The sequence below is a fragment of the Zootermopsis nevadensis genome, unplaced genomic scaffold, assembly GCF_977971745.1.
Source record: "Zootermopsis nevadensis isolate Lab colony 2312 unplaced genomic scaffold, Znev_1.0 Znev_ptg000024l, whole genome shotgun sequence".
In the NCBI taxonomy this organism is placed as follows: Eukaryota; Metazoa; Arthropoda; class Insecta; order Blattodea; family Termopsidae; genus Zootermopsis; species Zootermopsis nevadensis.
In genome coordinates this window covers 16,585,320-16,612,476 of record NW_028259156.1, presented here as the reverse complement: position 1 = coordinate 16,612,476, position 27,157 = coordinate 16,585,320, and the positions used below count along the sequence as shown (strand labels likewise).

Here is a 27,157-nt window from a genome sequence, read left to right as displayed (position 1 = left end):
GGTGAAACGACTGGATCACGTTCTACTGTAACCATTCTGACATCGTTTAAAATACAACTGTAGTAGAACCACATTTTATGCTAAAAGAGTCGTTCTAAGGATCTGTCCTTATTATAAATTCTCGGCTCACTACTTACCTACCGCAGAACACACGACAATTTTATATTTCACAAAACATGATTAAAATGGATATTAGGCAATTATTTTTGATGGTGTGGATTGGATTCATATGGCTCAAGTTTACCAACGTTTCAGAGGTCCTTACTGCCAGCATTATCATGGGTGATGAGTAAGTTCTACACAGTGCTACAACCCAGAAGACAGTCATCTTTCTCCTAGCTTCTCAAGAAAGAGTTACTTAGTTATTTAGTACAATTTATTTTAACCTTGCGTGTCAGCTTCAGAGATTCACGTCTCAGACCACACCGCCCGAAATGATCTGTAAGTTATGACACTGAGTAGCTATAATCGCCACCCGTTGAAGAAGGATAAATTGCATGTAACAGAGCCACCTGTTTTAAATTAGAGTCATATGTATGCCAGAGACGTGTGCCGATGCCGTTTTACGACGTAACGCAGCCATGTAAGTGAACAAATTACACAGCGTGGATTGTATCACGCCATAAACACCGTAACGTATTATAAAGTCTGTTGCCGCAAAAAAAAACTAAGATTCGGCATCAATTCTTTTGTGAAGTCCTGGTCGGGATTAAGCTTTTCCACTGTCGGTCCAACTTCCTGACACAGGTTTTAGTGATATTCCTTAGTACCTCCAGGTAACTGCTGAGAAGACATTTTAAATACGCTCGGATAACGTCCTTCCTCATCCACATCAATTCATCACTCACAGACGTTTCATCGTTCCCATACAGTTTCTTTATTATGGTGCTTGCCAACAGCTGTGATTTTTTATTTTTTTATTTGTAGTGTTCTGTCTGACGACAGGTCCATATATTATGAACAGGATCCTTCCAACCTCTTCAGGTTGTCAGGGACCTGCTCATATATATACATTCTTGGCAGAGATGATCAGAAGTGGTTTGCCATTGCCTTCTTCTGTGTGTGAGTGGATTAATTGTTGGGATGCCACGGAGAAACCGGGGAAGCCCCCGGAGGAAAACTCCGTGATGCCTAGACCACGGCCTTGCCCAACACAAGTTATAAAATTGAGCACCACCGGGAATTGAACCCGGGACCCCAGGCTTACAAGGCTAGTGTTCTGACCGCTAGAACACCGTGGCAAATATATACGTAATACATAAGAAATTCAAAAGAAATAAATAAATTAATTATAATATTTATTATTATTATTGTTGTATGGAACTTGTGCAGTTGAAAAACGTCTTTAATTTAACTAAGGAACGCAGAGTAAAGTAATTGGTTTAATTCTGTGTAGAAACATTGCATCATTTTACGTAACATTTACATTCAAAGAGTAGTCATATAATTTACTTGTCACAAAGAATTTTGCTTATAATGCTCGATGGTCAAATGCTGGATCGGTTGTCACAACTCTTCAAGTGAATGAACCATTTCCGACTGGACTGAAATGTTTCTCTCTGCTTTCACCTCTTATGAAAACAATGCCTTGTGGGTATGTACGGACGAACTGTCCCGTAATCATCTTCTTGGTATAAGGGAGACTTGAAAATTTTACAAGTGTTTTATTGTTCCTTGCCTACTGTTGGAAGACACGTTATTAATAGAACTTCGCAATTGTTCAAATTGCTTATTTATGGCAACACTGTCATCCTGTTAGACATTTATTTTATTAGAAAATATTTGATTTGACAACCAGTTTTATGTTTAACTTTATTACAAATAGAACGAATCTACTATTTTTGTTCTAAATATCTGTCTAGTCGGACTTCGTATCAGCCTGTCTATTAGACAAAGTGACAATATATGTTTTGATAACATTTAATTTTGGTATCAACAAATTCGAAACAAAAATTATTTGATCAACATCAACAAACTAATTATTTTCTAAATGCTTGTGCTAACTGATCCTGTATAGGTCCTACCAAAATTATTTTGGATATTGTCCATTTTCTTGTTCATGGTGTTTTTAGGTGTAAATATCTTCAAGACAGAGGTGTCTGTAGTTAAATATTCTCAATGCCTTTACTTTCAAAATTATTGGCTCTGATAATGATCGATCAGGGCGTGGAGTGAGCAAATTCGTGGAAAGTCGAAAATAATTTTCTTCTGCAAATTTGCGCCGTGTAGTATAGTCAAAGTTAGCAAAGTTTTGGTACTTGCTGCCTCCACCACCAGGGTGATTATCTTCATACTCGCCATCTTGAGAACCTGAAATCCGAATTCGGTAAGAAATGTACATTAATGTATGTCTCGAAATGAACACCGTCCATCATAATTACCATGTAATTTGTCAATCAGATTTCTACGTCATTTAAATTTCTCCTGAGTGGAAGGTAGGCTAGTGGTGACGAAATTGGATAAAGGTGACGGCAGCGTTAAGCTAATTACACATTTTCATCTGTAGTTTCATTCGACAGCCTCGTATTCCTTCATTCATGGCAGAGGGACAGCTTTCATATGAACATACCGTCAGCGTGGACACACACGTGCCTACATGCCCGCTTACCGGCAACATGAATACAGAACGGTTCTTTTGAAGTATTCAGAGCGTTGCCTAGTGTGAATTCCGACAGTTAGCTGGGAAGGAATACGGAGCCTTGCGTCATTTAGAGGTACAGGGACAACACCGATCACGCCTTAAAATAAGACGCCGCTGACGGAATGCAGTTCACGTACAAGTGAAGTTCTAAGCATTCGTAAATTGGGCACTAAAAGGGACCAGCAGCTCAGGGGCAGGGAATTCCAGAATCTGTCAAACACAAAATGTCCCAAAAAGATGTACACATTATAATAAGGAATATTAGCTTTGTGTGTATATACCTTTTTGGGTCATTCTGCAATAAGTCTCTAAGCAGGTCTGGGCGCGAACAGAAAAATCCCTCCAGTGTCGGGTATCGAACCCTACAGCCTATATCAAAGCATTCCACCGTCTGAAGTAACCCAACTCATATTGTTCCCTTCGTATAGAGCAAATAATTGTCAGGGCAGTGATGCTAATCTTAAGTATTAAAATTTTTGCCATAGGGTGAGACCACGTGTCAGTGGAATTGGGCCCCTGGCGAGAGCCCTTTGTCGAAATGAAGCAGCTGCTTTTACGATACTGACAGGGGAAAAACCTGTCCCAGGGCCACTTTGTCACAAGTACCACATGGACTGACTGACCTAGGCGTGAAATCGGGCCTCCGATGTGAAGTGCCTTCGACTAACGTCCTGAGCTATTGCACGGCCTTACCTTGACTGTGCTGAAGAGTAATGGCGTGATTTGCTTCACGATTCCGTGGTCAGTTTTGCCATTCGTTTTCCTTATCAGTGGCCTTTCTTGAACAAGGGCCAGTCACGCGAAAAGAAGATAACGTAAACCGTGTGCAGGAAGTACGAGAGAAAAATAAATCAAGGTAAAAGAAATAAATAAAGAAGCTAACAAAGGAAATTAAAGACACAAAAAGGAGGGGTGAAGAGATAATTAAAGAGAGGAAGAAATAAGAAACAGACACAGAAAGTGGTGAAATTATAAACCAGATACACTGAAACAAAGATAAAGGATAAATAACAAAACAAAGAAGCAGAGAGAGGTGGGAGGAGTTAGAAAAGAGAGGGAGAGAGAACGAGACAAAAAGCAAACGTAGGAAGAGAACAAAAAGAAAAGATGAGAAAAAAGTGAGACAGAAATAGGAATATGAATGGCAAAAAGAAGCAATGGGAAAAATATACAAAGAACATATGAGAAGAGCAAAGAACATCGAAGAACATAAAAAATAAAGAAAAGCACGTGGCATTGCTATGTGACTCGATTACCATCCAACCGGAAGCGATCCGACTAGCTTCATGTAACATTATTGTCCTGCCACATTAAATGTCGCTTATTCCAGCGGTGCCCTTCAAGACAGGCCGCAGTGCGGTGTGACTGATTTCACTCGTCATCCTGATGCAAGAGTCGGCCAAATTCTCTACAAATACGTTGCGCTGCCTTTCCAATGAAGTTCAACTTTCCAATCTGAACACCGGGCGGATGCGATGCATTTAGCATGGGACACTGGATTCGCTCTGCCCACTGCCTCCGACAAATCATAAACATAAAAGCTGAAACAATTGAATTGCATACGCAGACTGTCATGAAGTTGATCGTTCTATGGTTGCGTCACGACCTGTGAAAACAACCCAAGCACATTAGCCATTGGTCGGTTAAAGATGCAATAGAGTAATATTCAAACTGTACATTCAGAATCGAAAGTCATTTGTATGCCCCATTACGAAATTTCAACAGAATCAGGAAGAACCGAATCTAAATGGAAGATTTCAAATTTGTATGGTAAAATACGAGAGACAGTGCAAATCACAGAAACGATGCGAAAAGCCAGCAAATACATTCTTTGCATTGTAATTCCTTCCCATTTATAACTTTCATATCGCATTTTTCGGATTCACGATTAGACAGCTTAGCCGCCATGTTGTTTTATGACATATTAATAATTACGCAATAAAAACTGCTTAATTAAAAACATTTATTGTCATATAAAACTTCAGACATCGCATTGCTCTTTTAATCTATTGATTCTTGTCTTACATTCGTATCGGACAGGAATATGGAGTGATTTTAATAGGCGTTCCGCAGGGACTTAAACGCACACCAATCAGTAAGTGCGTCTAACGGTTACTCTGTTCTCTGACGATTTCGCTGTATAGAGCATATAAACTCGTAAAATCGTCCTTGGCTCATTTCCGTGTCTGGCGAGAGAGAGAGAGAACGAATAAGCAAAGGCGAGCATTGTGCTTTATTGTGGCCCGCGCTGGGTCGAGCCACAACACTGAGTGCCAAGTCATTATCACAGCGATCAAACGTCCAAGTTCATTACACCTGAGTCTGTAACCAACTTTCATTTTCGTGTTCAACAAATTTTAAGGCAAATTAACTTCTGTTTAGCGATGAGATTTTCACTGGTTAAGAATAATGATTAGCTACATTTCTAAAACAAATAAATATTTGGATATTATTAGAACGAAAAAGAAAACAGTTAGGCAGGTTCAGTAATTAATTAAACTATTATGATTGTAAGGGATATAATTGACCTCTTAAAACCTCATAGCAGTCTTGAGTTAGACAGAAAGACACTTAATAAGCCGAATCAGGGTAGCAGGCGGTAAATATCAAATCTGCTATGGTGGATACTTTTTGTATTTATTTAATGAACAGTTAATTGGAAAACATACGGAAGGAAGCGGTCGTGCCCTAATTAAAGGTAGTCTTCTATCCCGGAATTTGCTTGGGACGACCAAGGTTAACTACGAAAAGTGTGGTTTAAAATATTCGGCCTGTAGGCTGAGATTCGGACGTAACTCCTTCCGAATATAAATAAGAAGAGGTAACCAGTTAGCAGCGACGTTAGTTCGAAAGAAACATTTTAAAATTGATATCAATAAAATAAGATGTGAGGAAGGATACTGGTATTGTATTGGTGCATAATAGGGCTCATCGGTGGTGTTTGTAAACGGGACAATGAATGTTTTGTTACCCTAGATCAAGAGAATCTCTTGGCCAGCTGAACTGATATTAAATTTTAAGAGACACACCGCTCCCCTAGAACTGGGTTAAAAAATGCTAACTTACATATCGCTCACAGGTTGAAGGTTTGTCGTATTTTTGCTGCTCGATATTCTCAACACTGATAAACGAAGGGGTCCTAATGTATCACTGTCGCATTGTAATTGTTCTCCTGCGCTGAAATCCGCTTGGTAACAAAGCAACTGAACATGCGAACCACTGACACCATTACCAGCCCCTGTCAGTACAGCAACCCACGGAGCGAACACTCAGTATGACGAAATGGACGTCATTAAATGAATAACACAATTTAAACGTCGTATTTAAATTTTTAAAATGAGTGGAAACGTCCACGAGGTATATAGATTTGAAGCGTAGAAGATACATGAAGCCACTAGCCATAGAAGTTTCCAGCCTCGTTGTTGAAGAACTCCCGCGTAGAATAAGCATAGAGCTGAAATATCGAAGAGCTGGACACAGCATAGATGAGGTACAGATGCAGTTTAGAAGGGACGGAGGTACTCGGAAACTGAAGGGCTGTTGAAAAGTACGTGCAAGGCGCGTGCATTGCGGGTGGGTAGACAGACAGGCTGCGGGGCGTCGTCCATTCTGAATAAGCTATTCCTTGTTTTCAGCGCCCACACAGTTTCTCCTTCGTTAATATTTACAAGATCACCATTACCAATCAGCATAACTTTCATTAGCAGTAAGCGCTACCGGACGTGAATCCCAATAATGACAGGAGAAACTTGCACATTCCATCAGAACATGACGCTCGGCTTCAGGCCGCATCTCAACACGAGAACCTACACGAGCAATCACGCGGATTAGGGGGATGATTGTTCATTTCTCGTCACGTTTCAGAGGTCATACTGCCTCCGTCATCAGGGCGATGAATATTCATATTCATCGCCCTGATGACGGAGGCAGTATGACCTCTGAAACGTTGGTTAACATCGACCAGACTACACAGCGCAATAACCCAGAAGACAGAAATCTTCATATTCACCGCTGTGAGAACCTCAAGTCTTACAGGAAATTATTTATTACTACATTTCACTTATGCAAAGAAAATGTAACAAATAGTTGTAAGGAAATTTTGCGTGCAAATGTAACATGTGACGTAATATCTTGAAATATTGTGTCGGAATTTGAAGTGATCATTGCTGCTACAAATATATAGCATATGAAGACATTAGCAGAGTATGTATTTTTGTATAATTTTTCGCGTCGATGCTTTCAAAAGCGTCACTTCAGAACACAGGTACGTACTACGTTTGTTCACTGCCCACGTACTTCGAAATAGCTTTGGTGTATGTTCTTAACTAGATATAGAGTTAATTCTAATAGATGCGGATATTTGGTTCAACGACCAGGATAAATAAATCAAGAGTGAAATTTAAACGGGTTGCATAATGATATTCTTGTATCATCCATTAATACATACAGCTATATAACAGGGAAGACACTATATCTAATCTTGTTTGGTAAAGCTGAGGAAAACCACGATAACTTCAATGAGGGTATAAGTCTTAGAGATCACGAATCTAATCGAAAACTAATCAGATGCTAGCATTTCAGTTTCTGCGTTTTATGAAATCTTGTGTGATCGGATGTAACAAATATCAACAAATCTTAAAAAACAAAAGTAGTACTTCCCGAGGACAAGACAGCGAGAATTTGCAGCTAGAATCGGCATGGGTCATATCTCAGTCGCCATTAGTAAAACACTCTTATACATCGATTAATCGATGATCGAATGAAGGAGGATGTATGTGGCTCAAATGAGGAAGATGAAAACACGTACAAATTTTGGTTGGAAAGAGGCCACTAGGAAGACCTTGGCGTAGATGACAAGATAGTATTGAAATGAATAAGAAGAAATTAGGGTTGAAGGGTGTGAACTAGATTCATGTAGCTCACAATAGAAACCGACTCTTGTGAATTCGGTAATGAACCCTTGGGTTCCATAAAACGCGGGGTATTTCTTGACTTGTTGAGCGACTATCAGCTTCTGAAGAAGTTCAGGATTATCAAATAAATAACACAAAATCCCTTGAGGTATTTTTATATGATTTAATATTCGTATTAGTTAAATTACCACACAGCATAGTTGAAATTATTTTGAAAATACGGACTTCAGATCACAGATCTCTGGACTGAGGATTGGGTATGGATACGTGTTTTGAAAGTGAATTAACCCAGAGAGAGTTATATACGAACTCGTCCTCACTTTTTAGTTTGGGAGATGTGAAGAGGGGGAGTTTGTGATGCGCTAGTGGGGGGACAGTAGATTGTTTTGCTGTATATAAGATTGGGGTCGCTGGGCGGCCCGCGGTAGTGAGAGTGAGTGGCCGGCCAAGTGACTCGTGTAGTTGTGTGGAGTGCTCTGGCTTGTGCATCGGAAAAGACGTCTTTCCGGGCGAAATGAAGGTAGGGCCGGAGTTTGTGCAAACTTCGTTAAGCTCCTCCGCGCCGGTTTCATCTCTCTTGTTTTATTGCCATAGCAACGTGTGATTGTTTCTGTTGAACGGCCAAGTAATTGAGGGAACGTGATTTCAGACCAGTGTTAATAAACGAGATATCTCGTGCGTAGCACGGAAAGGGTTAAGATCCTGAAAAGTTGTATATGAAGCAGCCATGAGGCATCTGACTTGTCAGTGAATTTAGTCGGGTTTCGGGTCATTGGTTACTAGTTTAATAGCTGCGTATTCTTAACTGTGTAGGTTACACTGAGTCAGAATGGATGAAGACTTTGAATGACAAACGGGGGGAGATGTGTAAGGAAGGTGCCATGGCCTACATTAAGATAATGGCCCAGTACTTGCCTGGAACATCTGATGTAAATCAAAGGACAGTCGACAATCGGATTAAGATTCAAACCCGAGACCTCCCAAATACTAGTGAGCGTTTTACCCTTGGATCAAGGTTAATCGTAAATTAATTTGATTTTGTTATTTTAGGACGATGTATTATATCCTTGTCTAATAAATTGTAGAATGAGATATAATTTTCAGGATTGCCAACACTGTCGTGAGTATTTTCTCAGCTGATAACTTGAAGAAGTCGGGAAAGTTAGGAAAAGCTCCAGGAGAGTCGATACTGGAATGAGATTACAAAATGAACTTCGCGATTACGAGTCAGACAGGTTTTTTTTTCAGAATTCAGTTTTCTCACAGTTTTACTCATTCACGTCAGACTAATTGTCAGAAAGTATCTTTAAAGAGGACACCATATGAAACGTCTCGCTTTTTTATCTCATCACTAAGTGTGGGCCCTAAGTTAATTAAAGTTTCAGGCTTCAGCTGTTTCTGCGCCTGCGCAAAAGCGCCTTTTATTTAAACTCACTGGGATGTGGCACAAAGACCTAGCTGAAGCAGAACAACGTTATCAAAACACATATCGCGCTGCGAATGTCAGTTGTCAAGAAGCCACTTCGACTGCATGAGAGAATAGTAAACCGTGTAGGTGGCTTTCAGATGAAGTCCCATTTTGTGGCATGTATATATCTCATAAGCATTAAGCACACAAAAGTGTCCCATCAAATAAGTATATTTGTAATAATAATATAGAGTCTATTTGAAAGATAATTCATGTGTGTTATTTAGATGTTACAATCTGTTGAAACTATCACAAAATTTAAAATTTCCTCCAATATTTGTGACATCAAATTTAAATTTTTCGTATTCCTAGAATTTGTAGTAACACGCGAATTCTGTATAAATATATTCTATGGTTTATTAAATACATCACATTTAATCGAGCTGTTGGGTGTCTAGCGAAGTACAGCGAAATGAGAATTAATTTAATGCTAATCTGTTAACTTGTAGATCATCAAACCCATACTCAGTTTTAGTATTCTACTAAACACGGGTATTTGTTAGAAAAAATTTCAGTACTTATTTCGCAGAGACGTAACCGATATGTAGAACGGATGTCACACAGGTAAACAATAATCCATGGTATTACATGAAAATCCTGAAGGAAATGGATTACGTACAAGTTGATTATGATTATGAGAATTAAAGGACTTAGTTCGTAGGATTACGAGTCCTAATATTGTATTAGCGGTCGATACGACCTGGTTTGATTTCTACATAATCAATATGCAAAACTCAGAAAGCAGCTCACGAACATAATAAATAATCATTAATTGAAGAAAGAACAACTGGAAGTATATTTACCTTACGCGGAAGAAAGTATTAGATTGTGCGGTAGGTACAGTCTATTATTAGTTATGCTCTGGCTCCGGACTGGTTCGTCCCGCTCGTGCTCGTTGCGACAAGGGCTTCATGAAGCGATGAAGTGGCGACTGGTGACGTTTGACTTGTCGGATTCGTGATGATACAGTTTAAGGGACAGTATAAAATCAGATTACAAAAAAAGAATCAATGTTTGGTATAAATTTATTCATCCCCAAATCAAACACCGGGTGTTTGTGCGGGTGTTAACTAACACCGTACATTGAGAAGCTGGCAGTCACCCAGGTGACCAAAGAATAATCTGCATTTTATGGACCAGTTATAATATAACCCTGATGATTATTTTGGTGATGTTTCAGTCACAGAGAAATGTTTGTTTTCTTTCATACGTGTAAATAATAATTATTGATATTCTATTATTTACCTTTTCTTGTTGTCACGTTAGATACAAACTGCAAAATTATATTTGTTACTGGCTTTTGTTATTTATTTATACATCAGGACCCTTCTATTTCCTCACTGAGAAGGTAACACCGTAGGCGTATGATATGCATTACGCAGCAATTTTATATACTTATTTTATTTTTATTGGTTTTAGGGGGCATTTTTGAAGAAAAATATGTGCTTTGCGTGCAAAATAAAATATGAAAATAATTTGGAAATATTATAGCTTTTGGTTTCGCGACGATAAGAATTCGGAGTGTGGTCTTCTGAGTTCTGATGAAGGAGTCAAGACATTTCGCCGAAAGGCTGGAAACCACTTATAAGACTACACGTTGCCATAACCCAGAAGTCCGCTACAGAACTAAGCAACTTACATTTCAAACGTGTTTTGACTTGGCGAATGATTATGCATAACTTAATAACAAGCGAAAATTGTCCGATTCTGCGTTAAGTAGATTCATGTCGTACTATTGACTATGCTACAGTAGTGTGGTTTCTACCGTACACAACATCAAGGCATTTCAAAAAAAAAGTCGTTTAGTTGAAAAAAACAGTTTATCAGTTTATATATGAATAGAAAATAAATAAACCCGGTCATAAATGTATTAAATAAATATTGTATGTGATATGAAATTGAGACCGGAAGTGTGAGGCACAAATGAAAGTAGCATTTCCGTCACTCAGATAACATATCCGGTGCCAATTACCTCACGGGCTACATCGTCAACTAGAGCAAGCCTGAATTACATTTTGGAATTCGGGATATTTTACAAGAAATTACGTTCACGAAATAATTAATAAATAATCAGTTGCTCTGTCCAGCCCGTGACAAGAGGACCTGATAAAAGGTACATGCTTGACAGTATAATTATAAAAAGTATCATTTCTACTAGCGTACTACATCAGCAAAAGTTTTGCTTTCAGCATAATAAATATGCGTTGTTTTTGACGGAAATTACCTGTTGTGAAATTTAAAATATAGTTGTATCAGCGTAACTTTGTCAGCACATCCTGATTTATTGTAACCAGCGTCACCACTAATACTTCGTAGTCGTATTGAGATAAGAAAGGCTTCATACCTTAACGCATCTGTGATATCCTTAACGTAAAAAGTCGTTTAAATCTCAGTGACTTTTAAATTCGGGACTTTCCAAATTAAATTTGAACATAAAGTGAAAATCACTAATGCGAACCACCAAGCTCAGTGATACGCCCACAGTGACTTCCTAGTTCCGCAAACGCCTTGTAAGTTTTCTCTGCAATTTTTGAACACACAGCCACTGAGAAATAACATTAAACTTGAATTTCTATGAAAATGTGCAGGCCTGTAACACCCGAATCTGATTGGCTTCTGAGTTACAAGAGCTCCCTCTACAACTTTTCGTCATGACCCAAAAAACACTACAAAATAAAAATCACAAACTTTCTTCTCAAGTGGGAACAAAACACGTTAATTTAGCCTCTCTTCTGTGTGATTGTTTCAACACTTTTAAAAAGAAACAATTTGCATTCATCTGTCACAGAAATTAACACGTTGATTCCCGTGGGAGTCACCGGTGAGTCCTGAGAATAGGTTTGAAAACCAGATGTACCATTTATTGGAGGCGCAGTCTTAACACCATAGCTTGAACAGGAAAGATGCATGAAGTTTGCAAGTTCAAGCACTTCGCACATAATAAGAGTTCTGATTTTTTTCTAGGCCTACAATAGGGCGAGGGCCACCGGTTGAACAGTGTATGAAAATTATGCCCGGCAAAAATCGCAAGGGAACCAACGAGTTAGATCTGCAATGAAGTCAAGATGGTCCATTAAATGTACAATAAAACTGTTTCTGGTGTAAATACTTTCCAGTCACAACGGACAGACTGAGCACTGTTATTCAGGGAGGTCGACACAGCGTTCTGAAGCTGGACCTCCTGAACTTGAAACAACAGAATAAAGTTTGGTCGTAGTTCGTAATTTTGTAACAGGAGGTAACAGCCCAACGCAATGATGTGTGAAACCAGCACAGTGGTCATTAACCATGACAATAGGTGCAACCTCTGACCTGCTGATCGCTGTTGTCGAGAAAGCAGAAGGTCGAGGGCTGTTCGCGACCCACTAGTCGCTCGTCCTTGACCTCCATACCCTGCCAATACTTCACACACTTTCCTTACCACAGCGAGGCAGTCTTCAGTCTCAGGCTCTTTGGAGTACAGAGTTTTATTCATTAGGCATACATAGGACTATCTTTGTTTTACAGATTCTTTGAAGTATCGGAACTGAAATGGTTTCATGGTGTCCAATAGAAGTGTGATTATGAATGATAAATTGGTATGTAGCTGGAAGGAAATTATCAACTAATCTATGGAGCAGATTAATTTTCAAAAGGCTGGGAGTCTCTGAGATAGTGAAGAAATGTTCCACCTTTATGGGATCTGAATGTTCATTACCGTGTTCACAACAGCCCGCCACCAGTACTTGCCTTGATCCAGATGAATCCACTTCAAATCCTTCCACCCTATTAAACAAATATTATTTTTAATTTTAACCCACCTAGGTCTACCATATGGTCTCTTTTCTTCAGGTTATTCAACCGAAGTGTACGTTTGCCTCGCCCCTCCATGCCTGCTACAAGTGCCACCAATTTTTTCCCAGCAACTTTTTCTCAAATACTCTCATGAGTCTTCCTTTAATGTGAGAAACAAAGTGTCACGCCCATACAAAACAACAGGTAAAACTGCAGTTTTGTATGCTTTAATCTTTACGTTTCTAGATGGCAGAATGGAAGATAAAAGATTCTGAACTGCCTGGTAGCAAGCATTTTCCGAATTTAATCTTAATCTTAATTTCGTTGTCAATGCAATTTTGATCTGCTACAGTCGTTTCCAAATATTTGATCTTTCTCGCACATTTCATTAATTTAATAGCTGTCTTTATACGAATATTTTGTTTTGTAGTCTGGTGACAAGAACATGTATTTCGTTTTCCCTGCATTTACTTCTAAATTAACCTTATTAGATTCTGTTTATTTATAGAATTTATATTTTGCCCATTAGGCCTGAATTAACGTCATTATCATATGCAGATAATACGTCCCATTTAAATCCACTCTTTGTTTTCGTGGGCCTTCCTACTTGTTTACTCCATAAAAAGCTGTCCCACTATACACCATGTAGGCGCTTGGAGGGTGAGTGGTCAGCATCACGCCCCGGCCGCGCTTAACCCCTGGGAAAGGACCCCGATACCCATTGGAAAGTAGGCTGGGTGGGCTCCAGAACCGGTTGCATATTCTAAGGCAAAGTTGAAAGCAATGGCGACTAGTCTTGATGTTTCAGACCATCCCGAGAAGTAAATACGTTAGACAAACGTTCACTTATAGCAACTTTCTACAGAAGGATGTTCAAATAATGAATCATTATATTTTATGAAAGTATGAAAATATATTAATCGCTACATTACATGCAAGATACTAAATTCATGTTTAGTTAAAATATTGAGGTTAGGTTTAACAAATAATCCTGAGGAGATGAAAATTGACAAGGTTTTCTCTTCATACAATTCTCGTATTTCTATTGTTTGATTGGTTTCATGTTCTTCTTTGCAATTCTCTCTTCTTCTTTCAACAAACGTCGTGACTTGTTCAAGAACCACAATTGCCTTCTCTTTACAAGCTGAATGTGTTAAGTGGTTACTTGAAACACGAATCTGTGGCACTTGGTTCATACGAGATTAAAATTAATCTTGGGCAAACCATCGAGTGAGATGGATTACAATATCTAAAGATAATATCCGACGCCTGCATCCTGTGTAAAAAGATTCCAAATTTAACTCTTCATTTAATGTATTGTAACTGAAGGGATTTAACTATGGGAATGAAAATGCCCTAAAAGTTTTGTGATATACTGTTAACACTTTTTATGTTACTAACGAAAATATATCGTTTACCGTTCTTCCCCGTAAACCTTTCGTGTGATATTATTCTATGAAGTGATGCATTCTTTCAATTGCTAGACACTTTAATCATTTACAATATCCCACAAAGTGAGCATAAAATTTACCAAAAAAAATATATATATAATACAAAGCACATATGAAAATTCTCACCACCGAAAAGGTTAATAGCACTGGTTTCCTTCTTTCTGGTCACAGTGCTGTGTCGTGCTGGTGTCTCTGGCGGTGGTACTTGCGACGTCACAGGAAGCTCCCGTTTCTGAAGAAAAATCAGAAGAATCGGGAGATAAGCTTTTGGATAGCGGTGAGCGACATAGGAGGTCCGGAGACGTCATCGGTTACATAAGCAGTAAACTAGCACCAAAGATATCGGCGTTCGCATCAGCTTCTGCTGGAATATCATCGCTGTCATCAGAACCAAAACCCGAGTATGGGCCCCCGGTGAGTTATAAGTGCATCAACAACAAAGCGAGCGTACGGGCTACACAATATTAAGCTATTCTAATGAAAGTTTTTGGGTTTTTTCCTTACCTATCTTCATTGAAGTGAGATCGTCAATCTAGATAAATGTCTAATTTAGTAATTAATTAAGTATAACATCTATTCAGTTGTACGGAAAGCTGGCGTGCATATTCTGCAATTTTGCTGTAAAATAAACATAAGTTTGTTATCAACTGCCATATACACCTTTGTTTTTTTACGATTATAATTAATAGTTATAACCTGTCTCAATCATCACCTCATCAACTGCATGAGGATCACAAAAATTTGCAAAAAGGATTTTTGTTTCTATCTTATTTTCTAACCAATAATCTCTAATTGCTTATCAATAGAAACATGTTTCTTGTTGTAGGCTGAAGAGGCTAAGTCCTTTGACATCTGGGCATTTAAGAAGGCGTTGCTTAGTACTTTATTACAAGCCGCTAAGGCTATAAAGGGTGGACTCATCGCAATTAAGGGCCAGATTATTAAAGCTAAAGGCCATTTCTTAAGCGCAAAAGGACGTTACATTAGTGCAAAGGGAGAGGCCATTTCTAATTTCGGCAAGCAGGTAGCCAGTACAGCCCTCAATCTGGATGCGGCGAAAGAACATTCACCTCACCCTTCAGCGCCTTCTCACCCGACGGCTCACTCCGCGGGGTATTTGTCTGGACTCACAGGTTCATCAGGTAAGGCAGAGATTACTGTTAGACACTCTAATAGTTAAAGATAAGTGGTCACCTCTTTGTCTTTTAGGCGACACGTTAAGTGCGCGGGTAATTTATCTTTTAACTTTAACGTCAGATCTTCTGTACTTCCTTCATCAGGGCGAAGATGGGAACAGGAAGAACCTCTGAAATGTCGATGAGTTTCTGTGAGGCTACACGGCTCAACAACCCTGAAAGAAGTCATCTTCAAGTTGATTTTTGTTGGCATGAAGTAGCTGTAATAAAAAAGCTCTTTCACTCCTCACTTGCACTCATTGGCTTCGGTATTGCCCGTATGTCTTCCCGAGCATCTTCCGGGCAATTGTGGTCCATGATTCCACCGCCAATAATCTCAAACATTACAGAGTCTACCCAGTTTCTGAGAGATTATGATACTTACACTTTGTAGACACATCCATATCTTCACTTGTAACAGTGTAATCTGTTTATCAGGTTACGGGTCGACGGGACCAGGGTATGTAAGTGGCACGGGGTACGGCGTACCTCCCCCGCAAATCAGCACTGGTTACGGAGCCCCGACCGCCCCCAGCGGGCTGTACGGAGCCCCTTTCAAAATATCAGCCAGGGGCTCTTCAGGGAAAACAGCGTCACAGACAACCAAGAGCTCTTCATCACGTGAGTATGATGGACATTTTGCCACTGCTCCACACAGTAGTTGAGAGTTCATGCAAAGAAACTGGGCCGTCATACATGGATACAACCTATGAATCGATCTAAGTCATTTAACGATACTGTATCAACTAAAGCAGTTATTTAGGTTCTGACGATGTAGGATGGTGATAAGGTTCGGTGACCTTGCAATTATTGGGTAGAAACAGATCGTGCTCGACTTTAATGTTGCTATCTCGTAAATAGCCTAAGCCGGAAAAGTCGGTGACTCGAGAGGGGTTCGAACTGAATACATACGAAATATATGATCCTGTCTGAGCCAGAGTGTTTGGTGTATCTGCCATCAGCTAAATGCAGTAACTTTCTAGAGTAATCTTCTGTTCCACTAACACCCGCTGTGAATGAGGCATCGCAGAGCATAATTCCTGCTTACTTTCATTTGTCTTTCACTTTTGTGTTTTATAAAGGTCACAATAACTTGTTTTACGTTTAGGCTTCCGATTTGTCGTTAACGGTTAATAAGGAATTGGTAACCTTTGAAGCAAATTTAGTAAGAGTGAAGTTTTGAATTTTGACACCTGACACTACGCTGTCTACCGTCGTAGAATTTTTAATGACATTTTATTAAATCCATAATTGGTCTCATATGCCGCTTCTAAATGCCGTACTATAGCTCAGCTGGCTTGCCTGTTTGACTCCAAGCGAAACTTACGGTTAACGAAGTGGCAGTGAAGTAGGTTTCTTTCCGAGTTCATTGGTTAATCATCATTGCCCTGACCAATCAGAACATTATCATACCCCGAGTCATCAGTTAGGGTCTTCATCAAGTCTCTCCACGCAGATATCGGAATCATAGCTTCAGTTAGACCAAGATTGTTGCTTTACTCCGTATCTTTCGAGTTAATTCGAAATATTTTACTTGTTGTGTTTTGTGATAATTCTAAGACATTTATTTTGAAATATGAGTGATACTTTTGTAAAGTTCAGATACTTGTAGTTTCTCGGACATCGTACAAGCAAGGCCGTTGACTCGCTCTAAACCTGCATAGAAACGTGCCACTGTTTACCGGCGACAGAAGGGGATTGGGATGATAACTGAGCAGTCAGACTGGTCGATTAGAAAGCGAACCAAGGGCTGTTAGGATCTTAGGATACCCAAGGTTTTGTGAGCACAGACGATGCTTATTGCTGCTTCTTAAAGCTACTTAAAAGCACTGTTTTAACTGAAGTGGTTAAATAGCGTTGAATCAGCTGGAAAGATGAATGTGAATGGTGAACAGGAAGTGATTTGGAAGATGTTCGTGGATAATTTGAAGGTAATATATTGGAATTTGCCTGTACATACTAAACTAACCTATTGAAAATATTAGAGAGAACATTGGAACCTGCGTAAAGTAGGTCAGTGTGAGCCACCACAAGTTTTCAAGTGTGCCGCGAGTTTTTTTTAATAAGAAATCGTGTGTTCGTACGTCATAGTTAGAAAAAAGGCAATATCTTATCTTTCATAATTAGAATTCGGTAATGTTGACTTAATATGCCCGTATTTTATACTAAAAGTATTTGCATGTAGATGGGCCTATATATTTATGGTTATGTGCAGATTCGTAACAAACCCCCTTTTTGTGAGGCGACATTTTGTGGTGTGCCGTCATGTGTCTGTGATAAATTAGGGTGTGCCGCGGGTGGAAAATGTTTTGAGCACTGAAGTAGGGCACTAATAGGTTCTGAAACACCGCTGTACTAACTTGCTTGGTGTCAGACAACATGCCACTCCAAGCCACAACAAAAATATGTAATATGGCGTTGTCATAAATATTATTCAAATAAGTGACCGTAATCCAGTTGGTGTATAGTGCGTGTCCTTACGTGTTCTGTAGTCTCTGCGATAAGCTGATCCCTCATCATGGGAGTCACGGGAGTTCCATAATGTGTCCATATAGCTGTATAATTAAAAGTAATTATGGCGTACTAGTAAACGTAGAGGACAAACAGTAATTAAGAACCTGTCAAAGCTGAACAAGTGAAAACTGCTGTGTAATGCGTTCTCTCAGTTTACAGGGAACGAGAAAATCTTCTGGTAATAATTTACACACAGTTAATTCAGAATTTTAATTGTATATGCAGAGATTTGTTGGAAATGTAAATGAATGAATGATAAAACAATTTAGTGATATGTTTTTTACGTGATTCCCCAACACACTCTTTTCAATTCATCTATATCCACAATCCATCACAGTATCTGCGATTCAGTATTAGACATTTCTTCTTACTTACTTGTCTTCCAGTGCCCCCAGGAGCGCACGCCGGACTCCTGGTGATCAAACCTATTCCATCGTCTGCCTCTTCAAGCGGCGGAGCGCGGGCGTCGTCCCACGGAACGTCCAATCTGCACGATTTTTTTGGAGCGCCGTCTCAGGCCGTCGGGACGTTTGTTGCTGCTCCAGCGCCCTTCTCTCCCTCAGCTGTCGGCAGGCGGATGGATCTCAGTTCCTACGTCGAGCCTCAGAGCGACTACAGCATCCTGCCAGCCTTCAGTATGTCATACGATCTATAACAGGTGAGTGTCAGCAAACTATGACCTAGGTCTGATTTCTACTTATTTCCGTTGCTGGTGATCCAAAGGCAGCATTTAGGAAGGTTCGCAGTCTTAAGTAGCGCCCAGTAGCTTCTTCTGTCCGTCCGTCCATCCGTCCGAAAGAATGAAACAAATCGAGAATAAAACCGATTTTAATCAAATAAGTTATTGGCGAGTTTATAAAAAGTTTTGAAGCCACTTAAATTTTTGTTTAGATCGGATAATTTCTATAAAAAGCATATATTTTCTTGGCCTTACCTCAATATTGCTCCAAACGACATTCACCTTAGTTGCCATGAGGGCGAATCCTCCGACACGATGCCATCCAGCCAAACACCTCGACTCTGCAAAGTCCATTGAATCTCACGTAATTAGCACAAATTTCAAATGGGGAGGGTTAAATTTTGGAGGAAGCAAATAATTTTTACGTCGTGCGTACAGTTTCAAATTTGTTTAGTTTATTAATATATATATACTTCGGATAAAAATACCTGATTCACTGAATGACTAGGAGATCGCTTAACGACGCCCTTTCAACTACGATGGTTGCGTAGAATGATAATGTTCATGAATGAAATTTAAATAATAATTTAAAAGATTTGAAGTTACTATCCACCCACTATGTTGATGATGCTGAGGTAAGCCACGAAAACCTCAGTGTAAGTGAAGCCGGTAACCCGGCAGAGATACAAACCGAATACCTCCCAAATACAAGTCTAGAGAGATACGACTACAGTAACCTGCTCAGCGCTTTGATTTCATTCGTCAGCAACCTCCCACTTGTAGGTTTAATCGATACGTTCGGAAGAGCGTCGTTAAATGAACCATGAAATATGCGATCGCGTCAGTCAACCAAATACAACCTTCCTGTTGAATTCAGTCGCAGTAGAGAGAGGCATGTGGACACAAAACTGGCAATTCAATGTCAATATGTCGTGTAACGTTGACAGAAAGACAGAAGGTTATGTTGACATTAGAGTAAATTTCATAGAAATTAAATTTCAGTCAGCGCCACTCGGCGGAAAAGTAGTTCACTACGTCGCAGGACTTGGCGGCCAATGACGTAAGTAAAGAGCCAATGCATTAAAAAAAAATTCAATCAGCGAAACGCCGACATTGACTGATCCTGATGTGGGTCACCAGTTACCCAAGACTTTCGCTAAAACACGTTCAGGCTTGTCTTGCTTCGTGGCTGTTCTGGATGACAAGCATGAAGGTCGACACACTGGGTGTGACCTCCACAGATGGGACACGGTGTCTTTTGCATTTCGTACACCAAGCCATTCGTATTGCACTAGGTCACATGACTCTAACCTTCCAGAATTTCACGAACCAAAATGCATCGCTACTATTATCTTGGCGTATTGAAATTGCGTTTTATCAGCACGAATGTAAGATGATAGTTGGCACCTCCCGACCAGTCAACACGACGACAATACCAGAAAGATTATCAACATTATTGTCACCACAGTAAGAACCTGAAATATCGCCCTTTCCGTAAAATTGTCTGTCTTTATCTCAGTAGCTTGCTGTTTATCAGCACTTCCTGCTGAAAGTATTTAAATTTAAAAATTGCGTATTTGTCAAAATACAAAGAAAGTGGCACTTACGCCCTTATTCCTATTGCCAATAAAAAGTAAATGTGCTGCAGAATCAGTATTATAGGTGATGCAACTAGCAGGGAAGTCAAAAAGACAGGAAAGGTGAAATCCATGCAGAAATACGCATTTTTCCGCAAGCATTCTTTGCGAATCTTGAATTCTGAAAGCTTACTTGAAATGAAAAATACCATTTCATACATTCAAGCTTTGCGAGAGAGGACATATAGAAACATAAATGCATCTCTTCAACGTTAGATTTATTCTTTGACTATTAACTACTTATCATCTTACTGATCAAAACACATGTTTTAAACTTTTTTAACTTATCTACTGATTAGCCTATCGGAAAATTATTGTTGAGTGAACAGCATAGATTCAGTAAACCTTTATTTCTTATTACGATCAATAATTTACCAATAAATGCAGGGTATAGCTAGGAAGACAGCATGTTCCTCCGAAACGTTGGCGTCTACTTACAAATCCACACGGCGTTACGACCAGCTTTGACATCCTCACCGCCGTGAGGACTTCAAATCATCATCTTTATTTTTCCAGGACTTGAGAGAAGACACAGACCCGTTTTGGAAACGATATTTCCTGAGCTCAAGCAACATTCCACCTGACATAAAGCAAGAAGCTGAAACAGCGTATTGTTGATATTTATCGACTTAGTGTTTTGTTTACAGTGTGCAAGACATGTTTGCTTTAACTGCAAAGCAGTGGACACAGAACTGATTTCATATGAGAACACACGTTCAGAAAACTCGGTGGTGAACTTGTTGTTCCTAAGTTTGCCATAGTATTAATCAAAGAGGACGGTGGATGATAATTACGCCACAGTGGAATCAACTGATTGCCGAGTGGTGAGACCTAAACCTGTCAGCCTCAGTCAGGCTTATGAGTGTCCCAAATTTCACTCTTGCGGCAAGTGGCGCTGGGCTTACAAAAATGAAGTCTTAATTGAATTTAAAACACGTGAAATTTATAACCATAAAATGGGAGTTTCTAATAACATAATCGGTTGCACATTATTTTTTATAAGAACAAATTTCGTCTAGAATTAATCTCGCAACTTCGCAGTCTTACAGGTCTGTCTCACCCTGCACAAGACGTGACTCATTAGCTGTAATGTTTGATTCGAACTTTACCAGCAAGTAGGTATTTCTGGAGCGCCAGTATTTTTCTACATTGAGTTCTCTGAGATCGTTTGTTTCTCCCGAATCTCATCATCCCACTTAAAGGAAGTCAATGCTGACATTGTACGAAAGAGATCCAAAATCTGTGCCTCAAGCTGTCCTTAACGCTCAATTTTTACGAAGACTTGGTGAAAATTTGGACTCCACGCTGTGGTTATGGGCTTCTTCAGCTCGAGAATGCTTCAGATCATGTTGAATTGTCTACGTTATTTTTGAAACCACCGCAGTGCAGCCCCGAAGTACCAGTTCTCCGTGCTTAATATCCAGTACAGTTTCTGAGACGGAGAGGTTTTAGCGAAATGACGACTTCAAAATCAGAACTAGTTTAAGCTACCCTAAAACCAAATCAGTTTATAATATATACATATATATATGTAGGCCTATTGATACCAATGATACTGTCTTCCGAAGTGTTCTGCCGTGTAGTCTGGTACGTAGTTACCGACGTTTCAGAGGAGCTTACAACATCTAGAGCCGGCACCAGTCTACACCACGCGACAACCCCCCCTCATAAAACCCCATCCCTCTTCATACTCGTCCCCGTGAGAATCTGAAATCTCACATTGACAATGCTGTTTTCTGTTTGTAATTATCTGAACTAATTACTGCATTATCGTAATGATATGCTGAAATATATGACTTTGTAAATGATACCGTTGTCACCAGAGTTAAGCACGTAATTCGAACACTGTTGTATTTGAAAATATAGACACTTGGTATTTAAGGTTACAGAAAATACCACCGAATCCGTATTTGGAAATTTTATTTAAAAGTTTCTTATACCGTAACAGTATTTACACGTCCAGAATTAAGAAATTTAAGTAAAATTTAATAAAATAATCTACATAATAAATCAAAATTAACCGCTCAGATTCCAGCATTTATTATTTGTTTTGGAAAATAAAAGCCTAGAAATGGGAAATGAGCGGTCAGTTTCGCATTTAGTTAAGTGGTTCAAAATAAAAAAAATCCTGCATCTGGAGTGGCCTAATTTTTAAACGCTTCTCAAAGTTTGATAAGCAATTTATTTTATTAATTATTGACTCGATGACAGGTATATAAAACAGGTAGACATAATGTTTAAAAACCGTCCCCACAAATATTTATTAAAAATTTTAAAACTGTTATTAATATCAACATTCAAAATAGACCTCTGACGTTAAATATTTAATCCTCTCTAAATTTCAGTTTCTTAAACCGGAACTTTAGTCTACTTCTACATAGATTTACAATTACATTTTATTTATTACTGGCTAAAAATGTGAAATCAAGAACACAGTATTATACTGTAATGGTGGGTTGCAAGTAAATGCATAAATCATTTTGCTTCAAAATCTTTAAAATTTGGAAGTGTCTCAATTCTCAGAATTAGATAACAGATTACGTCAAAACCATATGCTGCACTTCACATTTGTCCTAGCAACTTCAGTGCAAAGTGAAATGTCACATTTGTAAATTCATATGTGGAAACAAGCATTATATTTGTGAGCAGGTATAATTTACTTTAGACCTAATCATCCGTTAACGTACATTCCAATGTTTTTTACTCCATCGTTGACCATTGAATATGCCTTATTTAGCAACAGCTTGGATGTATTTATTGAATTCATAACATCACGAGTGTGCATTTATATTCATGGTTCAAGAAACATGAGAGAAAATTTGTGTTCCAAAATAAGTTGTAAAATAACTTGTGTGTTATTTTAAAATAAAGTGATATTATATAATTGTCACCCTTCCTTGCTAATCACGATCAGATAATAGAATCGCGTGAAATCTTCCTCTATCTTAGAAAAGCTGTTCAACATTTCTTTTGATAACGATGTGTTTTTGTGATACGTGGTTCTAGTCACCAGCGCAGCAAATTTTTTGGGCTCTGGGAGCAGCCTAAATGTTTGTGGTTCCCTGCACGGTTACACCTCCAACTCCATGCATCCTGTCACAGACACGAACGTACTTATACATTCACGTTGAATTCTGTGTGTTAGATAACCATTAAAACACTCGTGTTAGTTGTTAGGACTAACTTTCAGGCGCCGACTCGTCCGTCTGTCCGTCAGTCAGTCCCGCTACCTGCTGTAAGATCTGTGAAGCACGTGAGTTTTGCTGGCAACATAACCATAATCATCGACCCTTTTATATATCTATCAACTGACTACGTTACCACCAGTGATCTTTCAGGTTGCCTCATTGGCCAGAGATTCTAATATCCGTAACAGAAAAATATCACACCAACTTAATGCTATGGGTTAATCATCGTCTTATTAAGCTCTCTACAGACATGAGCTACTAACATTTCTGTAAACAATACGAATTAATTCGAATCAACGCTATAAGGATGAATGAGGCAATATATTTTTTATGTTCAGACGTTTTGTTTATAATTTTTTAATCACTACAGTACCTAGGGTATATATGTGTATGTTTACATATAGCTCGTGTTCTTGCGTGTGCAGGAACTTGTTATTTATTTTAGGAACCAGATGGGGTGACAGATGTTTGCGAACAGAACGCGGAAATGAGACAAGTTGTCAGTTTCATCACGGTTACAATTATGACCAGACCAGTTTTCAGTATCCTTGAAAATAAAACTTTGCGCAATTGACAATGATTTTGTCAGTCACATACCTTGCCCACTTGGATGTACAGGCAGGCAAATACGGGCCTACATTACAGACAGAAATAAACAACAAAATATTAATTCTGATTTTGTTGTTGACCATTGGAATATGCCAATGTTTCGGAGAAAGATACTGTCTCCTTCTTCAGGGCTGAAGTCAATTTATCCCTGAAGACAGAAACGAGTTTACACGGCGCCAAAAACCACAAGAACGTCATCATCTTGGCCGCCGTGTGAACGTCAAACCTCACATGTTAATTCTGATTCGCACAGACATCGCTTTATTGGGGTCCTGGGCCAATGATAAATTTTAACACGGGACAGTGTATCTCTATGTTCGGAACCAACTGTAGGAAGCGATTCTGTTGTTTGGTCCAGACGTGCCACTGACCTACTTTAGAGCAGGCTACCAGAAGCAATACAACGAACACACAAACTGACAAGCACTGTAGAAAGTGAATTAAAAATGTGATCCGATTATCAACCTGCTTCATAAGGTTCAAATATCAAATAACTTTAAGAAGCGTAAGTTAGTGGTAAGTCGTATGTCGTCACGAACACCGAGGTATACTGCGTTCAAGCGTTTTTGGCCGTTGAACTTTGTGAATGGAACCTCGGAGCGAGTCACTTACCAGAAGTATCCTGGAAGGGATGGCAGCAGGCCGCGTACAGTACACTCCAAATAAAATATCACCACGGTATGTAACAGGAAAGTCGATTTCACTACACTAGGCATCACTAGAAAATTAACACTGCAGAGAGTTTTAGATAATTTTATCTTCTTCACAACTCTGCGGTCCTCTTCCAATTTTTCCACTCACAGACCATCGCTTTCTGACATATCACTCGACTCATAACTACCGCTGGTACTGCCCAATCCATTATCTTTAATTATATATATTAGTGACAAAGATTGAATAGGCGTGACCTCCTTTGAAAGCGTGACGATAGGACAACTTAAGAGTTTAAAAATCACCAAGATATTAAAAGCGTGACCAAGCGTAACAAAGCGTGACTATGAGTGACGTACAGTAACGGCGTGACGAGATGTGGCCATAAGTGCTGAAACGTGTGGAATATTTTCAAAACGTTACCTAATCTAACAAACTAACCTAACCTAACAAAACCAATCCTAAACTAACCTAACCCGACCTAACCGGACCTAACCTAACCTAACCCAACCTAAAAAATTGACGTATACGAGGACTCATTTTGACATGAATATGGTCAACCAGGTATTCACGGTTTGGCAGAAATAAGCGTGAGAAAATATGACCTTGAAAAATTTAAAGACCCGTATCTGGAAAACTAGTGGGCCGATTCTGTTGTGACTTCCATACGACATTGACATATACGAGGATTCATTTTGACATGAGAATGGTCAACCAGGTATTTACGGTTTGGCAGAAATAAGCGTCAGAAGATATGACCTTGAGAATTTTAAAGACTCGTATCTGGAAAACTAGTGGGCCGATTTTGTTGTGACTTCCATACGACATTGACCTATACGAGGACTCATTTTGACATGAGTATGATCAACCAGGTATTTACGGTTTGGCAGAAATATGCGTGAGAAAATATGACCTTGAGAATTTTAAAGACCCGTATCTGGAAAACTATTGGGCCGATTCTGTTGTGACTTCCATGCGACATTGACCTATACGAGGACTCATTTTGACATGAGTATGGTCAACCAGGTATTTACGGTTTGGCAGAAATAAGCGTGAGAAGATATGACCTTGAGAAATTTAAAGACCCGTATCTGGAAAACTATTGGGCCGATTTTGTTGTGACTTCCATACGACATTGACCTATACGAGGACTCATTTTGACATGAGTATGATCAACCAGGTATTTACGGTTTGGCAGAAATAAGCGTGAGAAGATATGACCTTGAGAATTTTAAAGACCCGTATCTGGAAAACTATTGGGCCGATTCTGTTGTGACTTCCATGCGACATTGACCTATACGAGGACTCATTTTGACATGAGTATGGTCAACCAGGTATTTACGGTTTGGCAGAAATAAGCTTGAGAATATATGACCTTGAAAATTTTAAAGACCCGTATCTGTAAAACTATTGGGCCGATTCTGTTGTGACTTCCATGCGACATTGACCTATACGAGGACTCATTTTGACATGAGTATGAACAACCAGGTATTTACGGTTTGGCAGAAATAAGCGTGAGAAGATATGACCTTGAGAATTTTAAAGACCCGTATCTGGAAAACTATTGGGCCGATTCTGTTGTGACTTCCATACGACATTGACCTATACGAGGACTCATTTTGACATGAGTATGATCAACCAGGTATTTACGGTTTGGCAGAAATATGCGTGAGAAGATATGACCTTGAGAATTTTAAAGACCCGTATCTGGAAAACTATTGGGCCGATTCTGTTGTGACTTCCGTAGGACATTGACCTATACGAGGACTCATTTTGACATGAGTATGGTTAACCAGGTATTTACGGTTTGGCAGAAATAAGCTTCAGAATATATGACCTTTAGAAATTTAAAGACCCGTATCTGGAAAACTAGTGGGCCGATTCTGTTGTGACTTCCATACGACATTGACATATACGAGGATTCATTTTGACATGAGAATGGTCAACCAGGTATTTACGGTTTGGCAGAAATAAGCGTCAGAAGATATGACCTTGAGAATTTTAAAGACTCGTATCTGGAAAACTAGTGGGCCGATTTTGTTGTGACTTCCATACGACATTGACCTATACGAGGACTCATTTTGACATGAGTATGATCAACCAGGTATTTACGGTTTGGCAGAAATATGCGTGAGAAAATATGACCTTGAGAATTTTAAAGACCCGTATCTGGAAAACTATTGGGCCGATTCTGTTGTGACTTCCATGCGACATTGACCTATACGAGGACTCATTTTGACATGAGTATGGTCAACCAGGTATTTACGGTTTGGCAGAAATAAGCGTGAGAAGATATGACCTTGAGAAATTTAAAGACCCGTATCTGGAAAACTATTGGGCCGATTTTGTTGTGACTTCCATACGACATTGACCTATACGAGGACTCATTTTGACATGAATATGATCAACCAGGTATTTACGGTTTGGCAGAAATAAGCGTGAGAAGATATGACCTTG

At 39.2% G+C, this 27,157-nt stretch overlaps 1 protein-coding gene across 2 annotated transcripts; it reads left to right on the top strand.

Moving 5' to 3' along the window:
* The first annotated feature begins 7,993 nt into the window (after nucleotides 1-7,993).
* LOC110832042 (uncharacterized) lies at nucleotides 7,994-23,136 on the top strand. Of its 2 annotated transcripts, none has more exons than XM_022068664.2 (6): nucleotides 7,994-8,074; nucleotides 14,419-14,661; nucleotides 15,074-15,389; nucleotides 15,861-16,043; nucleotides 18,323-18,594; nucleotides 20,769-23,136. In XM_022068664.2, exons 1-5 carry the CDS (start codon nucleotides 8,069-8,071, stop codon nucleotides 18,589-18,591), a joined length of 1,017 nt encoding a protein of 338 aa, XP_021924356.1. In that variant the 5' UTR covers nucleotides 7,994-8,068; the 3' UTR covers nucleotides 18,592-18,594; nucleotides 20,769-23,136. The 2 variants fall into 2 exon arrangements, with proteins under 2 accessions (XP_021924356.1, XP_087211318.1); XM_087355192.1 differs by lacking the exon at nucleotides 20,769-23,136 and adding an exon at nucleotides 20,640-20,754.
* The last annotated feature ends 4,021 nt before the right edge of the window (nucleotides 23,137-27,157 follow it).